The sequence below is a fragment of the Dunckerocampus dactyliophorus genome, chromosome 1 (assembly GCF_027744805.1).
Source record: "Dunckerocampus dactyliophorus isolate RoL2022-P2 chromosome 1, RoL_Ddac_1.1, whole genome shotgun sequence".
NCBI lineage: Eukaryota > Metazoa > Chordata > Actinopteri > Syngnathiformes > Syngnathidae > Dunckerocampus > Dunckerocampus dactyliophorus.
Genome location: NC_072819.1, coordinates 10,241,687 through 10,266,953, shown reverse-complemented (window position 1 = coordinate 10,266,953; position 25,267 = coordinate 10,241,687). Strand labels below are relative to the sequence as shown.

Here is a 25,267-nt window from a genome sequence, read left to right as displayed (position 1 = left end):
ACACAATTGGGTCAACCACAAGGACATGGTCCTTAGAGGACAGAAAACTCCTGGTTCGATTCCCACAATCACATATTCATCACTCGCTCTGTGGAAAAGAAGAGTTGTAAACTGTTGCCTAGATTTCCTCAGTTTGGCCTGTGCTGTGACCAGGGGCCTCAACTATAAAAACGTGCGTACGCCGTTGTCCACAAAGACTATGTGATCTATGAAAACACAACCTAACGTGAGAATGTGCGCACTGATACACAACCTTTGTAGCTGGCGTACGCACCTTTTGGAAACACGGCAAAAAGGCGACTCACATTTTAAGTGGTGATTTAAAGTCATATGTTAGAACTAAACGTGCAATGGAAGCCAATAACGTTTTATCCATCAATGCATGAAAACATCACTTGAAAACATTTGTGGAAACATTTGATGCACACCATTTGTCATTTAGCATATACGTACATCTAACTGGTGCATCATTACGCACCAGTGCAAAAGATACATGAAAAACACAACGCAGCGCTTGCATATTTCATCATTTCATTTTATAATCATGATAATACAATGTGTTAGATTTAGTATTAATTATAACAAACATAAAGTTGTCAATTAAATATTTCTATAGGGTTTAAGCTTACAAGACACAGAGCTGATATGTCATCAGTGCTCAGTTTCTCGCTTTTCTTTTTCTTATCAAAAAATACGTTTTTCATTACATATGTCAAGCATGTCATCAATTTATTTACCACGGCCTTTATTTGTGTGGATAGTGTCGGGGCCATGTGCGTAAACTTTCTCTTTCCTTTTCCACAAATGATGGGGATATTTTTAAAATATATATTTTAGTTTTCCAAATATCCATCTGGAATTACAACAATTAATTTAAACATAACTTCATCCCCGTTAAACAGATTTTGCTAAGCTTATATTAATGTTAAATGTGGTATCAATTAGGGAAAATGTAGAAACGTGCTCACCAAAAATGGAAATGGGTGCCTTGATAAAAAAAAGTTTTGCCTCGGTTCGCCCTGCTCCATTCACAGCGATGACAGCGGACATGCTGTCACTCACTCTTTGTTTTATTTGTTATACCACTGCTGTGTCTTGCAAATATGACACTTTTTCCAGTATTTCCACCTCCATTTCCGTGAAAGTCCGCTTCTTCATCCTTGTCATCTTCCTACCAGCCGTGATTCCAATGCGATCAAGGCTCTTTAAATATGGACGCCACATTCATGAGTCACTTTGCATTGACCTTCTATGGTGAAGTGGAGGCGAACTTGAGGCTTGCGTACGCACACTTCTCTCATTTTTCATAGCTCTGAATTTTTTTTGTCCATACGCAAATTTTGGGTTTCTGGCGCACGCAGACTTTTACTCAAATTTCCACGCACATTTTTATAGATGAAGCCCAGATCAGTCTACAGCAGACACCTTTCTCCACAACTCTGACACAACCTCATCTGAGAAGCACGATTTCCTGTCAGACATAAGGAGAAATGGGTGTACTACAGACCCTGATTAGCTGACAGGTAAAATCACTAAACTAATTCTTTCAGGTGTTGAAAATCTCCCTGAACTCTCATTGCTCTTCATGGAGCTGGTGGATCACCATCGGAGCAAGAATGGGATGCAAAGAGATCTGGTCTTTGAAGATGACATGTTGGAAAGCTTTGTATTGCATGAGCACTGAGTCACTGATGACAAGAGAGCAGAAGAAAGACATTGTGCCGTTTAATTGTCTGCCAGCTGAGTGACTGCTCTCTGCAAGTGGAAAGCTGAGAAGCATCGCGGCAGCATAACAAAGTGTTGCTTGTGGACCAGTGGGATGTTTTGATGACAACACATCTGGAACAGATTAGGGACGAGGAAGTCTGGGGTGAAACTGTTCATAAAAATGAAGTAATTCTGTAATCACTCATTCCCTTTTATACATAGGTTGAATTCAAATATTACCGTAATTTATAAGCTTTATAAGCAGCCGCTACTTTTTTCTCACACTTTGAACCCTGTGGCTTACACCGTGAGGCGACACATCGCCGCTACTCCATTCATGTTCAATGGAACCTGCGCGATAAGGTTATAGCGAGTCACCATCCAAGCAAGCGACACACGAGATTTGTGCTTGTCCATGTCATTGTGCACATGCTGGCTTGTGACGCGTTCCCAGGAAGTCGAAAAATATTAAAATTTCCATCGCTGTCGCCCAGACGAGGACCAATCAGCGAGAGTTTAATTGATCGACTGTTGAGCAGACAGGATGCTAATCGGTACGCTCTCGTAGGTAAACATGGGGGGGAAAAGTAATACTTGCCATTCCCGGAGCTATTTGACATTCCTAAAAAAGAATATAGAGATATAAAGAAAAAAGCAGTGGCATGGGAACTCGTTGGCGCCAGTAAACATATCGGGTAAGTTTATATTAATTTACACTGACATTTATGTACATTTATCTTCAATACTAGCAAGATCCGGTACCAGCAAGAGTACTCCATCAACACCGGCCGTTTTCCTCCTCTGAATTACTTTGATATGCCCAAATTCTCCCCACGCCTGACAGCCAATCAAAACTGTGAGAGACTCCTACAATTCGCTCTGGCTGTGAACGCATCGCTCATCGGTGTAGCTGGTCACAGCCGCTCGTCACCTCCCGTGTGCGGTGTTTGCTACACGTTGGCGATGAGTTGTTTGTCGCCTCCCGTGTGTGGCGCCCATGATGCGGCTAATGTGTGGTCATGTTCTGGTCTTGTGAGATCTGGTGTGCTTCAGACCAGCCATTTTGCGCTTTGTGTGTGCACCCTCATCAATAATAATTAGTGATTTGTGAAACCACTGACTGCTTTTCTGATTCGATACTGAGTAAAATTCAGGGGATTCAATAGTATAGCTCATAAAATAAAGAATATAAGACATCAGAGTAATTGATTCATTTATTGTAAACAACTACATATCATTTAGACAAGGTAGGGCTGGGTGATATGGACCAAAACTCGTTTCCTGATATATTTATGTTGAATATCAATATATATCCCGATATTTTTTCCATAAAGTGAGTTTGACAAATTCAAAGTCAAGCATGCGTGTGAAGTTGGTTCATTGAAATTTTAATAAACGTATAGAAAAATAGCCACTAAAATAAAATAGTCCATTCTCTTTTTGAAATAAATATAGAAAAACTCAATTATAATCATCAGTCTTCTTTATAACAAAGGAGCGCTGACACACACAGCAGTGATGAGTGCGACTGACCTCCTCAAGACACAAGACGACAGCACAAATCCAGTCTATATCGATATGAAAGATATGTTTGTTTTTGATACTGTGCTTCAAAGAAATATTGATATATAGCCCAGTCCAAGACAAGGTCTCAAGAATTTAGTTAAAGACATACATTACCTCAAATGGCTGTGGTATCACAGTATTGATATTTTGATTTGAGGATCGATTTTAGAGCCTAATGATCTGGTATTGGAGGTGTCGATATTTCAACTGATGATTAATTAAATAAAAAGAACAGCCACAGGCTGCAAATGACCACTGGGACACCTCTGCCATAAAAGGTCGGATAACGGTACAATAATGTGCTTTGTGACACAAGACGGTGCACAGGCAATGCTGGCCCTCATACTGTATGTCCTGATATTACCTAAGTTGCATCAGGCCCAATGGTAAATCCCATTATTGAAAAAGCACCTACAAGGATTGATACCACTGCTGTGCTGCGGATGCTTGGGCAAGTTTTGACACGAGCACCAGGCTGCTCTGTTTTGACTGCGATCCTCCATGAAGAGGCTCTGCAGGTCCGATTGCTATCACGCCGGGCACAAAAGAGTGTGCAACTGTAACCTATGCTAGACCCTCCAAGGACAACTGTTCTTCTGAGTTTGGCTTTGGTGGTTACACAAGTCGGTATATTTCCAGCATTCAGCCTCTGATTCACAACGTGAGTTTCAAGTCCCTCCATTAAACTGACCATCTGTTTCCTGAAGGTGGTTACTCGGCCTGGGAGTACTGCCAAACATCAGCAGGATTTGTATTTATTAGCTCTACACAGTAGCATTTTGCTGTGAGGCACTTCTACTTTTTTCCACTTTTACTTACACTGGATCCATTTTATTATATTCTCATCTCTGAGTCAAGGGTTCACAAAGACTTCCATTCCACCATTCTTCACCTTACTTCCTGTAGAAACTTCATAGACTGAGGGAAAGTGTCTTCCATTGGCACTGCAGTCAGCAACGTGGTGGTAGGAACACCAGACAATGCTGCTGTTCTCACCAGCTTCCATGGGACAGGACCCTCAGACGTTTCCCATCACCCCATCTGTATAGCCACAGAAGTCACAGCGTGGACAGCAAGACAGGGATGAGGCCACAAAGACAGAGCACTTCTTTCTTGCCGGCTGCACCAACATGCTAAAATTGACCTACCCATTAACTTTTGCTCTCCCAGGTCATCTTTGTTCACCATAAGGAATTTCACAAAGTGTATCAATAATCTAAGGGCGTAATGAACAAAATCTTTCTTCTTTTTGTCATTTTTGTAATGTTACAAACAGGACAGAGAATGGGGGAGGGGCCCGCAGCAGTAGAGGTGGAGGGAGTAAAAGTCGTTGTGGTGGAGCTTGTTTGCAGGGATGGATTGGATGGAGAGTAGTGGATATAGGTCAAAGGTTTTCTGGTGAAGGGACACTGAAGCTGGTCTGGAAGGATTTAACTTAATTAACACTCCTAATGTGATTGACACAGAAATTCAACATACATGACACATAAGGTCATTGCATAAAGTTTCCACTGAACACACTGCAACTTGTCAGTTTGTGCTCATAAGCTATGCACACATGGCAGTGCCCGCCTGTAACTGTACACCTCCTTTGGCCAAAAGGTCAGTTCCAAATATATTGTGTGCCAGAATTGAGAGCAGCACAGATTTAGTAACACATGCCTTCCCCACGCACAACGCCTTGTCTGGAAATAGGGATTATGTCTTTCAGGAAGTCTGCATCTGATGGTTTCTAGTTTGCAAACATGCGGTGAAACAATAAGAGGAAGTTGGAAACTGGAAAAAAAAAAAAAAATCACTGCTACCCCGGCTTTGGACCAAATTCACTTTTGACAATAAGGCCCAGTGGAGACATTTGTCATTTAATGGAGAAGATGTTGTAGACCGTTGGTCTACAAGGCACAAGGCATACTCTCAGCCGGCTTCCCAGCATGCTTTGCAGTGTTTGTTTTGTAAAAAGTTGTGTGTTACGTGTTTAGAGTTAACATATTAGTTATTCATTATTCCCCATAGTAATAGTAGTGGTAGTTGCCCTATATGTGTTTATTTACCATCATTTCTGGAATATAACACTCACACACGCCGCACGCAATATACGCACACACTCATAGCACTTTATTATTTATTGATTTATTTATTTGCATTAATGTCTCTTCTGTTGTTGTTGTTGTTTCTGATGTTTTTATTCATTTTCTTGTGTTTTCTTTCTTTTTTGGGAGAATGAACAGAACAAGAATTTCATTGCATAGCAGAACTACCTGTTTTACTGTGCATATGACAATAAAACTCTTGAATCTTGAATCTAGAATAAGTCGCTACTTTTTTCACACACTTTGAACCACAGTTTCCATAATGCTTAGCGTGCCGAAACAGTAAGTTGTGCATTTCCGAAATAGACGATAATATCACGCAAGGAAGTCTTATGCAGAGATCATGTGTAGGTAGGTATAATTGCAAGATTTGGGACTTTGGCTTATCCATTCCCAAGGTTCTTTCAAGCGGTTCTCACAACTACACCCCTATTATTCCTGCACCAGCTGATTATCTGGTGGATGCTCTCACCATCTGTGGCTACGTCCTGAGCCCCTCTCTTCCAGTAAACCTTCCCCAAAATCCTCTACTCAGTCTCCAATCACAGTCAGTGATGTGACCTAATGCTGTCTTTTCTCAATTCTCTCTTTCTTCCTTATCAGTCATCCCTCTAACCATGTTCTGTTCGGTGGTTTTAACAATAAATTTGCAATGCAATTGGACCAAGAGGAGTATACTAGAATCACCTGTTGTAAAGCAAAGCTGTTCTGGCAAAACAATCATAGCTGCTAAGCTGCTGAACAGAAAAAAATTGCAAGGTTTATAGGGTTTATAATGTGTCTTTCTTTGTAAACATCCCATGTTACAACGTGGACACCTGCGGCTTATATTCAGTTGCGCTCAATGGCCAGGAATGTACAGTACCTGTTGTCATTTTTGTGTTGGCACTGTCACTGCAGTGCAAGTTCACTGTGAGTTCAGTAGTAGTTGTTCAGTTGGCTTGTAGGACCTCTGAATTTGACCAGGCTTTACGGGCCTCATTCACACTAATCTCTGTTGTCAAGTATGCGGCCACAAAACATGGTCCTACAAATGGCCCATGGGCCGCAAGCTGGGGAGACCTGTCGTAGATCTGCCCTACTGCCCTCATAGTTCTAAAAATGACATTTCCCTGGTATTACTGAGCCTTAATACTTAATATAGTTTGAAGCGTAATGTATGGCTCTCACATGTAGTCAAACAATTTGTCCTAAAAACGGAATTTCAATAAATGATCAGCTTCCGGCACTGCTAAAGGCCCGGTCACACCGCCCGAACTTTGCTGTAGCGTCCCTGGAGCGGTGAAAAAATTCATCACCGCTCGTAACAAAAATGGGGAAAAAAAATCGAAAACACAGGCGTTGTCCTAGCGGTGCACCGCTGAAGCCGGCGTTGCTTTAGCGTTGGTTTAACAGTAGCGAACGTTGGTTTAGCGGTGACGCGAGCGTTGATAGAGCGGCGTTCTGCGCATGCGGACCAGTTATCCATGTATTGTACATATAACACATAATGCTGCATTGCTTCAGTGTGAATTTAAATAAACTCCAACATTGTATTGTATTTTACATCATCTGCAACGTTTTAATGGAAGCTTATCGTTTCACTGTGTGAAAAAAAAAGACACACAGCAGTCAGACAAGTTATAAAGGAATTGGCTGAACACAAGCATTTTCAGCAACTGTACAGCAGAGGGCGCTAAAGTCAAAGCAATGCCACAACAGACTAATGGGCTCCTGGTCCATTTCTCCCTGTTGTTATAGCCAAATTCTGGTCTCCCTCCGACACCTCCATACCAACGCCAAACCAAAGTTCATCACCGCATCGCTGCTTCATCGCTGCTTTAACGCCTGACACCGTTCCAGCAATCCTGTATCCGCTCGTAAAACGCTTATAGCCGCTCCACCAAAGTTTGTGCAACATTTAATCACCGCTCGGGCGGGCAGCAGTGGTCCAGCGTTCAAGATTTCTGCGTTGGCCTAGCAAACCCAAGCGTCCACAAACTTGCGTCTAGCGGCGCCAAACTTTGACTGGGCGTTGTTGGAGCGGTGATGAACTTTGCCGTGGCGGAATATTTTGTGCAGCTCAAAACCTTCGGAGCGGTAGGAGGGACCATCAGCGGTGGCCGAAAGGATACGGCGTTGCCTTAACGGGGGCCAACTTCTGTTAAACGGCGGTGAACGGTTACGAGCGGTGATTAATTTTTTTCACCGCTCCAAGAACCATCCATCCATCCATCTTCTACCGCTTATCCGAGATCGGGTCGCGGGGGCAACAGCCTAAGCAGGGAGGCCCAGATTTTCCTCTCCCCGGCCACTTCGTCCAGCTCCCTCCGGCGGATCCCGAGGCGTTCCCAGGCCAGTTGGGAAACATAGTCTCTCCAACGTGTCCTGGGTCTTCCCCGAGGCCTTTTACCGGTCGGACTTGCCCTGAACACCTCCCCAGGGAGGCGTCCGGGAGGCATCCTGACCAGATGCCCAAGCCACCTCATCTGGCTCCTCTCAATGCGGAGGAGCAGCGGTTCTACTCCGAGTCTCCGGTCATTACCGCTCCAAGAACGCTACAGCAAAGTTCAGGCAGTGTGACTGGGGTTTAAGTGACAACTAGAACTTGATTGAACATTTCAACAGGGATGTTTGGATGAACAGTGGAATAAACCGTTTTATCAGCTTGTCTCTAAAGCTCAGTTCTGCTATTTCGTTATTCGTTCCTCCACCTGGCTTTGTAAGGTGTGGTTAATTGTTTTTCAAAGATCGAGGCTGACAATATCCCCATTTGCAACACTAAACTATGCGTGTTTAGACCGTGGGAACTGGGGCTGAAATTGAGTTCCTGCTCGGGAGGAAGTACCGAGAACCTTTACGCACAGTTTGCAGCGCGTACCGACGACTGTTGTGATTTAAACATTTTTACATCAAAAGAAGAAAAAAGCAAACTACATATGTGGACAGACAGCAAGGTGCTTACTCTGTAGGTGTTCCGCAAGGAAAACTTGGCATTCTGAAACGTTGACTTCAAGATATTCGTCAGGTTCGCACGCCATTTGTTCAGTTCATCCAGTGATGTAATGCTAATGCCATGTCAACAGGCTGACTCTAAAGCTAAATGGGGATGCGTCGCGAAACTAGGTATCGTAATAGCACCGGTGCATAGGCCTGTCACGATAATTAATCAATCGATGTATCGAACGATAAAAAAAAGAAACAAGTCGATAATTATGACGCCCTCGATAAATTGCCATGTGCATGTATGTGTGTGTTTCATCTGCTCGTCTCTTTGTGCTACACAGGCTGGATGACAAGAGGGTTCACTCTGCATCTGTCTGTGCGCATTGGTTCTTTCGTGGAAAGAACACAGAGAGTGAGCCCTCATCTCATTCAGCCTCTTTGTGGAGGCGGGGCTACTAGTGGGGTGGATACAGAGGGTTTAGCAGTGAGCTTCGTGAGGCAGCATACGCTAACATTAAGAAGGTGCAGAAACAATGGTTTTTGAGGCAAATGCCAGAGCTGACATTTCGGTTTTAAACAGAATGAACACGGTGATCGCATGAACACAGACGACCGACACCGACAGTTGGAAAAAAAAATACCGGTGGAGGTGCCTCGGGCAGCGGAGCCTTCGTCCCGACAGTAACGCTTACCGAGGCAAATATAAACAAACAGTGCAAAATGCTGCACTCTCACAACCAGTGTCGCTGGCTGCAAAAACATACATAGAGGCAACTGCTGTGTCAAGCTAATGTCTCACACAAGTACACCGTACACTATACTTGACTACCATCTAGTGGTTCAAATGTGTAGGACACCTCTCATGACAATTATTGCAAAAATGGTCTAAAAAAATGACAGCAAAATTTGTTCTTGTGACAGCCCTACCACTGCATATGTAAATTCTTGAAACCGGACCAAAAACCTCATTATCCACCAATCGCAATCACAATCATATGTCATCAGCATGATTTGAATAAACTACCCTGAACTTCAAAGTGCGGTAGAAACTCAAACCATGCAGGTTACCAATAATTATCTTATCCTGGTATTAAAACAAAAGTTCTACCTGGAAATGTTGATGGAAAAGGGGCTATTCCATCACATGCTCGATATGTCATACTCACCATTAAAGAAGCTCTTGACCTTCAGGTAACCCACACTGAGCCGGAGCACTGACAGCTTGTCCAGACGAGCCCGGACCTCTTCAGTGAAGGGAAGCAGGCTGGTCAATTTGTCCAACTCGCCATTAAGTCGGTCGCGATGCCGTTTGGATGGGTTGGATTTGGCACCCTCGGGAGGTGGCGGTTTGGGTCTGCAAGATAAACAAGTTGATAACATGAGCACAACAAACAAAATATGTGAAAATGTGTATTGTTGTCTTTTGTGAGGAGTAGGGGTGTCACGAGAGCTTGCTGAGTGCTTGTTATGAAAATGTCTTTCAACTTTCCATTTTTTTGTTGTTTGCTAGTTTCTCGCCACATATCATATGCGTAAGACAGCGTCATTGGCAGTGAAGGCAAACTAATATGTCCATTCAGAATTAAACTCTATTTTCGTCCGAATAATTCAACGTTATGGATAGCTTACTGCGGGGGGAGCACACTCAAGACGTCTTTTTTGTGTGTCATTATCACACTGGCCCTCCTCCCCCTTCCCTTGCTCATCCGATCAACAGTCAGAATACAGTGTAGATGCATTCACACACTTGCGGTGAGTCGGATATTTCACACTCTTTTTGAAAACGCACAATTCCTCCGCTTCAGTGTTAAAAGAAAATCAGAGCTCTGCGTGGGAGCTGCAACAAGGGGGCTGAAGAGCCTCTGGAGCTGCAGGTTGCCGACCACTGACAGACACTTCATAAGACAGAACGGAATGAGATCCCGTCAGTCATACAGCCGCTTTGTCTCTGTGGGCGGAGGCGAGGATACACACACACACACACACACACACACACACACACACACACACACACACACACACACACACACACACACACACACACACACACAGTGCAGCAAGGGAGCCTTGTGAGGACCCATGCAAGGTACGAGGAAAAAAGATGATTGCATATCCAAATGCCACAGCCGCCATATGGGAATATTAATAATGAGCAAGGGGAGCCCATCAACACAAACAAGCCAGTATGCCGAATTTGTTTGAAAGTGGTGGTACATAAAAGGCAACAAAATGAACTCGCCCACCTCAAACACATCCATCCGACCCAGTTTTCCCATCAAAGAAAAAAAAAAACACCACAGGAAACAGGCAACAGGAAAAACTCACTGAAACGTTTGATTGGCAAAGTAAACACAAACAAAGTGGTGTGCTTTCATACCATTCATACCACTCATACCATTTAGTATGCAGTTTTATAATAATTAAAAATATGCTTCTCTTTAATACAGTTGAAAAGCCAGAATTTCAAGAAATGCTCCAAACATTTGACAGACGTATATACAGTGTGTTCCTACTTGTTGTCTCTGGGCCGTGACACTTTCACCTGCTGTACACAAGTGTCATAACATGCTGTGAGAGTTTACAGTACACACAAGTGCTTAGTACTAAGCATGCACCGATCAATCGGCGCAGATTTCCTTAATTGTGGGGGATCCTTACATATGAAACCAATCTTATCCACCGATGTCATCTACCTACACAAAGGTCTAAAAGTCAGCCACTGTCCCGTTTTGCTCTGCCAGACTGAAGATAAAGATAAAGCTATCTGGAGCAAATAGCCAGGTAGTGGCCTGCTTTTAGCGCTTAAGGCACCAGTTAGAAAGGCTGGTTACTCGACTACCATTTCCATAGCACACCCCAGGCCGCCATAATGGTAAGCAAGACACCGAAACATTGCATAGTGAAGACATCCTCGGCACACTGTTAGCCATTAATTGCGCTATAGACAGTCCAAAAGACCAGATTGTCATTTTTCAGGTTTCCCAAAGACAAAATAAGGTATGTGTGATAAAAATGTTGTATTATTTTAACACTGGTAGTTGTAAATATACAGGACAGTGGCCAAGACTCAAAGTGTAGTCCCAATTAATAAAGCTTAAAGCTACTTTGTTTCCCTGGCTGATTAGATGAAATCATGACAAGTCAGTGATGATGATGATTTAGGCTATAGTTTATGAAATGTATTAACAATGCCATTACTGAAATAAATGTTGCATTGTGTAAATACTTAATTATCCATATAATTTAAGTACTTTTATATCCAATTTCTGTTGTGCCTTATGGTCATGAAAAAGATGATCAGATTTTCAACTTACTGGAATGTTAATGAATGAGGGCATGTGCGGTCACACCCACAGTTGCAAGTCAATAGTCAATCTATGGTGATTGTTTTCCTGACCATCTTATCTGCGTATGCTGTATTGCTGGGGTTGGGAAAGTTTTTGGCTAGGAGAGCCATGAAAGCCAAATTTTTTAAAGTGTATTTCCGTGAGCGCCATATAATATTTTTTTTTACAGTGAATACAAATAAATGTGTGCATTTTTAGCCAAGGCCAACAATTTTAGAATAAAGTAAGTCTCTGTATTTATTCATTTTAATAATGTTGTTATACTGATGTTATATCATTAATGTGACTTCTGGCGCTGCGTGGTTTACACCTGTCGACTCATCGAAAGCAAGGGAAAAGTATACCGCTGTTTCCTCCAATTCATTTGCCATCATGATGGTGCGATCGTGAACAGTTCTTGCTGATGGAGGCATGTCTTTTATTCATTTGTCTCTTTCTGAAAAGTCATCAAAAAGTTCATTCGCTACATCAAGCATGAATGTTTTGGCAAATTCGCCATCTGTGAATGGTTTCCCGTTCCTCACTATTGCTAAAGAACCAGCAAAGCTGGCCAAAGACCAGTCAGCTTGTCGGCTGTTGCTGCTGGCTGGCTTGCACTTGGCATACCTTCTCCTGGGTGTCCTTTGCTGGATATTTACCGGTAGATGCAAATGTAGCATGACGTGTGTCGAAGTGCCGCTTTATATTTGACCGTTTCATCAATGAAATTTTATCACTGCATATTAGACAAACTGCCAAACCTGCTCTCTCCACAAAGGCGAATTCCTCGTGCTGAAATGTACGGTACTCCTCATCTTTCTGTCTTTTCGCCATCTTCGTCAACAGTGTTTGCGCTAGCTACAGAATTAGGCAGGCGAGCAGTTCACTTCTTCACCACTCAATGACCCGATAGGCTACCCCGCTACAGTCGCATCTGACCGGAAACTATCAGAAGGACAGTCATTGCGGTAGAAAATGGCTACAGGGATTGAAATAAATTATGTTTTATATTTTGAAAGTTTTTTTTTTATAGTTTTACTTTTCATTTCAGAAAAGTTTTACTTTAAAATGTCAGCAAAAACACAAAAGAAAATTAAAACAATTTATAGTGTTAAGAAACGTGTGAGAGCCAGAGGCAGACATGAAAAGAGCCACACATGGCCCCTGGTCTCTTGTCTGTGCATTCAATTTTATGTCCAAAATGTTAGTGTTTTGGGGTAAAACATTTTCTAAAACATAAAAATGTTTTCTCCCTCAAATGTGTCAACCGCAGTTCATTTATGTATGTTTCTTGATAAAGGACAAATTGTGTCAATCATCCACAAACCTTATGTGAGACATGAACACGCGTCTTTCTCTTTTGTGTGTGTTCTGAAGATATTAAAACAGATATAAAGAGGCAGCCCATCAATGCACGTAAAACCTCCAACAGCATTTTATTATTTTATATACATGCTGTAACCATGTAGTAACAGGCACATTCATGATAACATGTAATACTTACAGTATTTTGCCACATTTTGGTCATTTTAAGCATAACCGGAACCTCCTTTGGGAGCACTGATTTCACATAGCAACAGAGAAACAAACACTACACCTAGCATCAGCAGGAGCAGTGGTGGGAGAATCCAATATGTAGCGTTACCTACAGTAGTATGGCAGTACTTATGATACCTTGGTAGTGGCCTAAGGCAGTGGTCCCCAAACCCCGTGCGTCATTTGGTACCGGGCCGCACAGAAAAAAAATAATTTCCATTTTCATTTTTGTTTATGTTTTATTTTGAAAAGTGGCCAGATTCTCTCTGTTACATCCGTCTCACTTGACGCATGTACGTGTGCTAACTTTATCTCATGCCACACAGATAGACTACCACTGTATTTTTACCATTTTTCTTTCACCTCATATTTGGTCTCAAATGCTGATACTATGTGGGAATGCATAAAGGTAAGTTTTGATGACTTATTGAGTGCTAATGTGCACATTTGTCTCAAGCTAATTCATGCTAGCGCACTGCCTTTTACCACACATGTCAAACAGCCATGTAATAATCTTTCTGGAAAAACTTGGCTGGAACTTGAACTGGTGGATGGTGGGTCGGCATTCATTTTGCGCTCTTAATTTGATGTTATTCATGTCTTAGTTTTACACAATACATAATATAATAATATACGAAGTAACGTAGTTCTTCGGCGTAACAATGTCAATAACAGTAATAATAACAATGATGATGTAGCTTGTTTAATATACAGGTCTCATTAAGTAAATGGAGCGTTGGCGGTTTTTGGAGGTTTTTTTCAGAAGGCTTTATAGGCGGAATAAGTGCGTCCCATTATGTGCATTCTTAGCTGCCTCTTTTTAGCTGTTTTTATATCTACAGAACGCACAGAAAAGAGAAAGACGTGTGTTCATGTCTCACATAAGGATTGTGGATGATTGACAAAATTCCAAAAAAAAGTGCAGTTTTCCTTTAACTGTTGGTAACACTGTAAGGAAGGAAAAAAGTCAAATGAAGAAGGAAAAACTTTATTTCAGACTGCTTCTCTACAGATCTACATCTAGGTAATATTTGTGCATTACAATGGATTTTTACATTTATATACTGTATATACATTCTGTTCTGTAAATAGGGGTGTCACGAGACACCCAACTCCACAAGAAAAGTAAAATAAAAACATATGACGGGACAACAACTTTTTTATTTAACCGAGTCACAAAACCATGAAGCTGCTTTTTGATATGTTTACTGTCCCACAAATTGACGCTAAACGATATCATTGTCAACATTTTTTGAAACCAAATAAAGCACTGTTGTGATAATATATAATAACAAATAATAATTTATCTTGACAATGCAATATTTCCTTTATTATGTAATCTTTCACTAGATAAAGTTGTGGAATTGCCATTGGTCAAATGTACATTGTCCCAGACAATTGGCACTGTCTGACAATCGTTTGCAGATTTTCAATAGGGGTGTCTGCATTAATAGTTCCAGCTTGTCGGTGAGCAATCAGATGTGGAGATCCTGTGCGGTAGATACTTCACCTTTGTTAACCGATTGTATTTAATCACGGAAATAATGCATGACTGTCTTTCACTTTTAATGTGTACCCCTACTCACTAAGTACAGCAAACGTTCCATTAAATTGTCAACACGGATGTCCTCTACTCATGAAGTGTTAGAGTTACGGTCACCAACGTCTGTCCTCATGTCTGACACACGCTGAGAGCAATCGGACACCTGCTCCGGGCAGACCCGGTGCTGCCATTATTAATGTTGCTGGTGATTAATTGTAATGGTGCCCGCAGGCACCAGGTAGCCCCCCACGACCACATGAGGTGCCCGCAAGCCTGCTTTTCATTCAGGTTTTCAGTTAATAATGAAAGAACAGTAGAAAGAAATGCATTCTGAAATACAAAATGTGAGTTGTGGACACCAGCATGTTGTTCATGTTCTGGTAAAACAAGCATATTTGCTTTGTTTGGGTTTAAAATAAGATCTGAAAATAAATGTTACAAAAATGAGTAGCTCTTGGCCATTTTCATTTTGTAAAAGTAGCTCTCACAAGGAAAAACGTTGGTGACCCCTGACCTACGGGTTTTGATCTGATAAATATTAAGTAACTTTGATGAATTGTAGAATTACTACAGCTTCTGCTTGCATATAAACACGCACTGCAGCTGTTTCAACTCCGATGAAAAAACATCTACACGTCACTCGCTGATGCTGGGAACACCAAGCTAGGTTGGATTGCAGGGTTTAAAGTGTGTGTAAAGCACGTAATGTGCGCTTTCTATAATGCTTCGCACACTGCCACGTCCATATTACTGTGTTATCATTCATAGTAGCGTATTCCATAGTTCACAGTCTGAATGGCTTCTGCATGCCTTGTTCATGCGAGACAGCTTTTCTCCAAACGAGGAATCTCGTCACGTTTTAATTCCGCAAGATCTCGTGACACAAGAGTCAGAGTTAGCTCAGAGCTAGTGAATACATTTTACACTGTTGTGCGACTAGCCCCACCCAGTTCCCCACCCTTACTTACCATCGTGGCAGACTTTGTGGCCATAGTGTACTAATCTCTGTTACATGCATTTGCGGCTAAGGGGACAGTCTTATTATATAGCGTCTTTGGTTAGCACTTACAGTATGAGCATTGAAGAGAGCTCATGGCATTGGACAGTAAGCTATTTTCGGTCGCAGTGCATTTTTTTGGTAAGAGGCTCTAATCAGGTCTGCAGTGTAAGCTGTTGTGCAAGTTTTATTTGTTTTGTGAAAAATAAAAGTCCAAAGGAACTGATAGAATTTAGTAGATTGGACAGCAAATTTCCAAACTTTTCCTTTCTATTTGAGAGAAATACCTCATGTGAAGTTAAAACAACATGTTTGTATTGTTGCACAGGTATTGTTTAATGTTTTTCAACAGAATAAGATTGGAACATTGGAGGGGTATGCTGTCAGTTATTTTTAAAAATCGGTATTTAAAGGATTTTTAAAGACCGGTGATCGCACAGAAAATTGTAATCAATGCACCCCTACAGTAGTGCACATTAACAGAAGTCTATCTGGAACCGAGTTACAGTGGACTAATCAGCTATTAACAGGAAATTATTATTAAGTAAAATAATAAGCGTCTATACAGGGAGAGAATAATACAGAAAGTACAATGTTAAGTCACATGTCCGAAAACTGGAAACAAGGCATTAAGTTTCTGCATACATCAGCATTGACAGAAGGAGCCTTTGTAAACTGTTTTGAAATTGCTGTATTATCATTTATATGCCAAAGAATATATAGTGATATGTTACTTATGATCCCACAAAAATACTTTAAACATATAAGACTGCTCGGTCTGAGGAAGAGTTTCAATCTTGGAGCAAGCCGTAATGAGCTTGGCATCACAATGCAACAGACGGGCAGATTATTAAACAGAAAGTCAACTTCGCTTCATAGATGGGAAAACACATAACCGACTATTACTGCTACAGGGAGGGTAATAAACAGAAACTAACAAATGCGTAATTCTTACCTTAACTATTTACAGTGTGACTGTGAGGCATGCTGGGTAGGAGGAGTGTGCAGTGGCACTTTATAACTTTGTGTCTTTGCTGTTAGTGCTTATTGGAGTTGGGCGAGATGGACAATTTTGCCCAGTAATTCAGAAATGGATGTAGCCTGGCTAACTTTTCTAATGGAATGTCAGCCTCTGCACACATTGCTACAAAATCTTCAACAAACCGTAATGCCCGTGCTTGTTCTTGCTCCGTGCTTGCTCCGTTGGCGCCGTGTGTCAAGCTAGTTGCTGGCCAGCATTTGCTTCAGATGAAGAACTTATTCTGGGGGTATAAGAGGGTATTATATATACTCATTCATTGCAGTGAACTAATGGGCTGAGTATGTTACGTTGCATGTACTGGTAAGCCTATTGATGAATTGATTGATTTTATAAGTACACAATGAAACAAATACCGCAACTGGTTTTGTTCTGAAGCAGATCAAAAATGTTTGTTCGATAAGAAGTGGAATTACATGTATCCAGTTATCACTGATTTACTCATTGTAAGACAATCAACATTATTACACCATATCATTAGTGAGTATAATTTTAGTGAACGTATTACTTTGGTCAACTATGAGCTGCCACGGCGGTGTGTTCATGACTGCCAGAGAAGTAATGTTCTGTAGATGAAAACTGTAAGATGCTAACATTCCCTCCGTCCTGTAAACGAGCCATCTGCTTCCAATAATCCTCCAAAACACAACGGATCCCAAATCAAGGCGAGATGCCTATCAATGCATTCCTGACGGCAGGACTCTCCTTGAGAACAATGAGCGTCCAGTGTTGCTGCCTCTAGCATTATCTGACATCAGTCGTGTGATGGGTGTGTCAGTCAGCACAATATGGGATTGAGTTGGACTTGAAAAAACACTCCTCTGCGATAACACAAGAGTGCTTTGTCTGGCAGAAGTGACACCTTTTCAGGACAAGAGGCCGTCCTCGTGTTACGACATTTATTGTTACAGCGCTTCGTGGTTGTTATTATTAATACTGGAAATGCCCTCGATAAACCGACATGCACGTATATGCGCGCCTGCTCCATCTCTTAGTCTCTCTGTTTTCTCAGCAAAATGGTGCGCGTTCACAGTGTCGCTAGCTGCATTGCAAAAGAAATGTAACCTTTCAATACGGTTGAAAAGCCAACATTTGGGGAAATGTTAGACAGACAGAAGGAATTGCCTGGGAGAACGTACATGCACATGTACAAACTGCAATATACTGTAAGTGAGTGAAAGAATACTGTACGTGTTGAAGAACATATCAGCAACATTGCATTTAAGCCCACTCAGCTGTGGTCCAGTTTGTAATGTATTGTGTGTGTGTAAGAAGCGGTGATGTCTTTTGTGTCCCTCCTGAGCTGCCATAGCTTGTGCAGCACGTTATGATGTAAAAAGACGGCTACCATTTAAAACTCACGCAAGTCGTGCAGTCTGTCATGTCCATTATGTTACACAGCTCAAATACGATCCCCCACAATAATTAACAATAGAATTTTTTTTCTTAACAGAGACGATCTTTCTAGTGTAGCGTCGCTGGGAGCACTTCCTGTTTCCCAGCGTGCTTTGCTGTACAGTTTTTGTAAATGGCTGGAAAGTGCATGCTTAGAGCTCACATAGCAGTTGGTTAATATTCTGCAAAATACTTTGGTAGTGTCTTGTCTGTTTTTCTCCACCTAATGTGCTGCTGTGTGTAATTCTTTTGACACCATGAGTAGGATTGGTATGTGAATTGGTGACCTCCCACGATTTGTCAATGTTAAAATTACAGATTTCTGGGTCCGGCTTGAGTTCCATCGAGTGCCTCAAATGTGACATGACACAATGATCTTTGAATGATAATCTTTAATGAAAAAAGGTCGAAATTATCAATTATCGTCAATAATTTATAGCACAATTATCTACTAGCAAATTTTGTTATGTGGCAGGCCCATCTGTATGACCACATGATGCAGTGGATAGGTTACATTGCGTGTCAGACGTGTGTTGACTTTTGCCCTGTTTTTGTTTGCACCATGGGTGAGGGGGTTGTTTGGACTGCTGCTCAAACCACTGGAGGGAGAGGTATACTTTGGCTCTGACTACTTCCTGTGTGACTGGAACTTGCCACAATAACATTACTAGTCATGCTACCACTACACCTGTTGATGTAAAAAAAAAAAAAAAAAAAAGTATCAACTTTTATTAAGAAGTTTGGCGGCCTGCAGTTTGGCCACTCCTGCTCTCACACCACCATGACGACCAGGCTAAAGGCGAGCATGTGACTCCAATTGCATCTGTTCATTGATCATCTTACATTAGCATTAGCGTTGAGTACCTTAACATATTGTCATTTAAAATGTGTGAGGTATATTTAGGGCTTAAACATGGATTGCGCCACGCGCGAACAATGGCAACTGAAGAGAGATGTGGAGGGTCCTGGAGCTGAATCTAATAGTACAATAACACTTCTTTTTATTGCAAATGTTGATCTGAGGACAACATCAATGTCACGCAGAGGAACATTTGGAGGAGGGGGGGAGCGAGCTGTGTGTCAAACGTATACTGTACATTTTTATGGAAGCCTCTGTGTTTTTTATGCCATTTGCCGGTAGTCTTGGGATAGCAACAAAAGTGGGGATCTACTGTAGTGCTACTCCTTTAACTGCCACAGAACTACCTTGGGGCGTCTTACGTTTGTAACTCGCCAAAAACAAAGGAAGATGAATCCCCAAGAGAAACTTTGACTAAACAACAGGCTGAGGGAACATGGCCGACTTACATAAGCATTTGCGTGACACAGAACTATGTTCATTTGGGTCGAGGGAAGTAAGGAAAAAAAAAAAGAGCGAGACAGAAGGAAAGACGGGAAGAAAGTATGTTGAGAAAAAACACACAGCGTGTCTCATATTACTCCGCCCTCCTCCCTCATGGAAACATGTCGAGTTGTGATGAATGCAGGTAAAGCTTCACACACAGTCACACACCAGGGTTCCACCAAAGTTCTGTACAGGCTTTATCGGGCCAGGATTAACATCTCAAACTGATAACATCAAAGTGAGGAATATGATCTTTAACTAGCATACTTTGGAGCCGTGAGACACATGATTCACCACTTTGACACACACTTAGACTTTATGTGAAACAATAATCATTGTCTTCTACTAGAGAGTGGGCGGATCAATCCACACATCAGCATACTACACTGTCTCGGTGTTAGATCAATACTAGCAGGAGGAGATTGATAGTTTTTAGTTCAATTTGGATATGAAATAAAACAGTTAAGGTGTGGGCTTTCAGATTTATAAGAGTTGTGTCAGCAGAGGCCTGCATAGATGTAGATAGCCTGTGGCTGACACCATGTTCTTCTTCTTCAGGCAAATACAGTTAGTTGAAACTCAGTCAACAGTGCCTCTAGTTAGAGCCATTTGTGTCACCCTCAGATGAAAGCAAGGTGGCTAGGATGTTCAGGAAACATCAAGTCTACCGTGAACTACAAACTGTTGGAACACACCAGTGTCAGAGTCCACAGCGAATCCAGTTTTACAATGAGAGGCTGCTGACCAAGAAAGACGCCTCTGCTATGAAATCAACACATCAACCTCAACTGAAATTTGCAGCGGCCCACACGGACAAATCAGATGCCTTTGAGAAAATTCTAAATCACGGGTCTCAAACTCGCAGCCCGCGGGACATTTGTGGCCCACCGGGTCATATTTTGCGGCCCGCAACTAGACATGGAGGAGTAGTGTAAATGCTATGAAAAATATTTATTTTTGATATGATTCTTCTTTATAGCATCATTCTACTTGAGAGACATGAGATGTTGTGTTTTCTGAATGAGTTTAAAATAGCTTTACTGTTTTTCAGACACCAAAACTAAAATCCTGTTTACACTTATGTTGCTAAAACATCGTCATTCTTTTTGTACCATTGCTGCTTGTAGTCTGGTTAAAATATGCTGCAAAAATTCCACCCCTTTACAGTAGTAATGCTTGTATTCATTAGGGTCATGAGTAAGCTGGAGCCTATCCCAGCTGAATGCAGCAAAATACAAACTGTGAAATGCGGCGTATGCGCACATTCACGCAATTTGTGCTTCACCTGCTGTCCAAATGTGCGTACGCGACTCCACCCCAAGTCACACCCTCTCCACGCTTTCAATTCGCCATAAATAGTCAATGCATATTTAATGACCCAGACATCTTTCTTGGCTTCCACTGCATGTTTATTTCAAACATACGATTTCACTTGTGAAAGTGCGCACGCCATCTACAAAGGTGGCGTAGCGGTGCACACGTTCTCACGTCAAGTTGTGTTTGTATAGGTACCATACTTTTCGTGGAAAACTGTGGCGCTCCTGTGACAATGTTTCAAGCCGTTACATAAGGTCCATTCCAGAACTAGTCGGAACCTCAACACGGAGGTTTTTGGAAGAATTTATGTCTAAATCTCAATAAGTGATTGTGAAACAACGTAATGCTGGCGGGATAATATTGGAATGCCGTAGTTCCGTTAAACAAACACATTATGAGCCCAAACATGAGAGAGAACAAATTTTGCCCATTCAATTCAAATGCACTTTTGTTTCACTACAGCAGCAAAATCAAACTACCACTATTATTTCGTACAGTGCAAAGAACACGTCAATGTGGTTTTTTTTACTACTAAGGTGTTGATGAGACTGGTGCAGTTCAAAGAACCTCCCCTCATGTTACTTTACCACACCATTGCTGGCAACACTCACTACGTTTGCATGCACTGCAGGGGCTGTCCACACGGGAACATTTTCAGGTGAGAAACGTTATCGTTTCAGCCTTTCATCCCCACGGTCACGGCGTTCTGGGTGCCCTGGAACTGTATTTTTTTTTTTCAAAACGGCTTACAGAGTGTGAAAATCTGACAATGCCGGCTTGCCGTTGCTGTGTAGACAAGCAAACCGCTGCTTTCTGAAAACGATGTTGTCGCCGTCATGTGACCAGAAGTGACCTCTGCCGACAAGCCAAAATATTATCTAAATACTTCGACTGGCATGACTCAAACCAGTGGACAATCTCCTGAAATGTTTTTGTCTTATACTCCAAAATGGCAAAATCGCAGAAGTAATTCCACTTCGCCATCAGTCTAGACAAGCACTGGAAAGCGGAAGACTTTATATGCATGTGTTTTCTTTCTTTGTCTACTGTATAGTTTGGGTGTCACATGGTTCTGTCTGTGTGTCTGTTTAGGTGTGCCTTATGTGTTACACCATTTTCACTCAGTGATCCATTCCCGTCTGGATGCGACTATTTACTAATCCGACATTTTTTTCCGTTCCCGTGTGAACAGGGCCTAAAATAGTCCAGGATTTCCAAATAAGTTCAGTCACTCCATTTTTCACGCTGATCTGTCTCCGATTACGCTGATCTGTCTCCGACTCACTCTATTTTCACTGTTGGGCAAATGCTGTGCACCTCCGAAATTCTAGGACAAAGTTTGGTAATTTCAGGTCGTTTAGCTGTGTGGGTTTGTTATACTACATGCTAATAGCTAACTGTTGCTAGTAGAAACCGTCTGGGCTTCTCTGCTTAGGCTCTTGCCCCTGCGATCGCTGATAAACGGAAAATGGATGGAATTTAACTTGCCTTTAGTTGAAGTAGGGCGGTGGTTGTTTTTTGGTGATATGTCAGTGAGTTGAGTTTGCAGTGAGGCACAAATACAGGATTTATTTTGTTACGGAATACTTTCTGATATGCTTCCGCCTTGGAAAAGTAAGTCATGTGCAACTATAGTGATATGATGATACCTGTGTGGATTGAGATGTATCGTATTTTAGACAGCAGTGTTGTTTAATTAGGATGCTAATTATGTCTACCTTGGAAATTGTAGCTGCTGTGTCAGCCATTGACTAATTAAATACATATGATTTTTAGTCTTTGAATTAATTTGTAAATACATTTCTACATGTCATGTCATGTATTTAAAGTGTCTTCTTTGAGAACATTCTGATGTTTATTTAACAGGTAAGTTTTTATTGTATCCGCAGACTTAAAAATGTGTCTTATTTCAGCTTGTGAAGCTTTAGTTTGTCTCCTTGTTGGTGTAAACATTACTATAATGATATGATGGCTTCTGGCTTCGTCTTCATCTCTCGTGAATTTAATGTTGTTAGGAGCAGCGGCATGGCACTCCTAAAAAAAAAAAAATAATGATGATAGCTCCATCATAAATGCGGGTAAATGCGACTTAAAGTCCACTGAAACTTATATGTTTTTTCCACTTTATGATGCATTTTTTGATGCGACAAACTCCAGAGCGATGAAAATACGGTACATGCAAGAGTGGTCTGATTTACAACCACATTTCCAACCGTGTGTTAATCCAACATTTAAAAAGAAAAAAAGCTGGTTTCAACAACTTCATGCAATATTTCATTTTTTGTGTGCATGTAAACTTACTGACTATAGAATTTTGTCAAGGGTCCCTTACACACTCTGTGAATGGCAGCACAAATCTATCTGAGCATCATTCCACACTTCTTCCAGCGAGTAAATACATCGACTTCATGTTGGTATTTTCCCCACAAGCCTGTTTGTAAGAAGATCTGTATAATGAATAGATTATTTCTGAAAAGGCGTTTACACAAGCGGCAAACTGTAGGACTAACTGACAATGTTCTGCATCTTATCACTTAACACAATTTGTGTCGCTCCACAAACCAATTATGACAACAATGCAGACTTTTGTATGCATGCTGATTGCAACCTCCAAAAACAAGCGCTCACACAAAGTGTACACATGATAGCTCGACTGTTGGTAGGAAATAACACTGAAGCAACAGTTGTTTCTGTAAGCTGGCTGCTCCCATTGCGCGACAACTGCAGGGTATGTAGTTTTATGATAAGTGGTAATGTTATTTAAATGTATTACCAGGCTGTTCATTCATTTAAATTTGGACCACCACAGAAAGATCTGGTCGCCCTTACTCACAAACACATTATAATAGAGCTGCGTGTGTGGCCTGTCGTTACAAGTCCGCACAGTAGATGGCATCATTACTCTGCAGAGTCACAGGCACTTCAGCTTGCTTAAAGGGACTGTATGCAGGGAGCTCCCTAGGGGGCGCCAACATTTGAAAGTACTGTTAGCAACATGTCCCGCCTCTTCCCGCTTTGAGTACACAGACGAAACACACGCATGCCCACTGGTCATGTTTGTTGTCAGCTAATGATAGCAATTTGGCAAGGTTTAGCTATTAACATCTGCTATGATTGAAGGTATGGCCTATCGTAACAACAAAATGACTGGTTGATCCCCTGCTTTTCTATGTGTGCACGCACCACAGACGTGCTCATGAAAACCAACAGCCGTGAGTGGCGGCCATGAACGCCGGTTATTTTATCGGGCCAAACAAAAATGCATGACAATTTTTATGCAGTTAAATTCTGAATTGCGAAAAATATTTACCAAAATTAGATCTGCTAGCGGGCAGTGTTGTTCTTCAAGTGTTTGGTCTCAAATTATTTAATTTGGAGCACGCCTTTATGGACACTGCTCTTCAATTTGCAAGCGATAGCCAGCAACTAGCGTGACAACACAGTGCAAACAGTCATCAAACTGTAAAGCAGAGGTACTCACACTACGAGCCAAGTAATGAACAGCACAGCATGTAAGAGGTAAGGTAACACACATAACCATTCCTTGTGTGTAACAACAACTACAACAAACTCATAAAAGTTCAACTGTTATTTACCCACAAGGCATGCTGGGTACTCCAGCGGCAACACACTTCAACGCTACCATATAGTGAGATATTAGATGTACGAAGACGTCTACATTATCTTTACAATTAGCGTACGCTTACATAGAGCTGAGGACACATCATCATTTTTTTTTAACTGACCATGTGTGTTGTGAGGCGCACACACATGCTCCAACCACTGCACAAAGTCAATTACTTAATGTTCCGTTGTTAAACACGGTTTAAAAGTATGAGATGATGTCGCACATTTCTTATGACACAAACCAAACAGCTCAGGTTTACCTGTCCACACACAAGCGCTCAGTTTTGCGTCATGGCCAATAACGCAAATTACACTTTGCAGTCCTGTGGGAAACACTGTGCATATATTATATACACACACTGCCGGTCTGCAGATTGCTGCACATAAATAGACATAAAAGTGTGAAGGTGGTATTTAACCTCCTGAGTTTCAGAAAGTAAGCACTTTGCATTAAATTATTGTTTTGGGTGAAAACAATATCGCACAATATTTTCTGTGTTAGAAAATGTGTCTATTTTTAATGCAATGTCCTTTGCAGTGGACAAATGAATGATTCGTTCATCTTTTATAGTCCATTTATACAATAATATAACCACTGGGCATTAAAGAAATCGAAAACTTCTCTTGAACCTGACTTTTTCTTGGTTTTAACATTTTGTACATTTCCTGGCCATACCTTTTCAGACCTATTATTCTTCCTGGTCACACACATACATTTTCCATCTTAATGCAAGTGTTGCATCAACCATCTTCATAATTCTACAGTATATGAAAAAAATGGTCTTTGTGTTAGTCCTCTAGTCCACCAGAGGACATTAGAAAAATGTTGTTTTCAGTATCTTAAAAGTTACTGT

At 41.5% G+C, this 25,267-nt stretch overlaps 1 protein-coding gene across 1 annotated transcript in view; it reads right to left on the bottom strand.

Annotated features, from left to right (window-relative positions):
- The window catches only part of ahr2 (aryl hydrocarbon receptor 2), a 52,628-nt gene that overhangs the window by 26,673 nt on the left and 688 nt on the right, over positions 1-25,267 (bottom strand). The window contains exon 2 of the mRNA XM_054775136.1: positions 9,455-9,642. Coding sequence (XP_054631111.1) covers positions 9,455-9,642 — 188 coding nt within the window. The remainder of the gene's footprint in view (positions 1-9,454; positions 9,643-25,267) is intronic.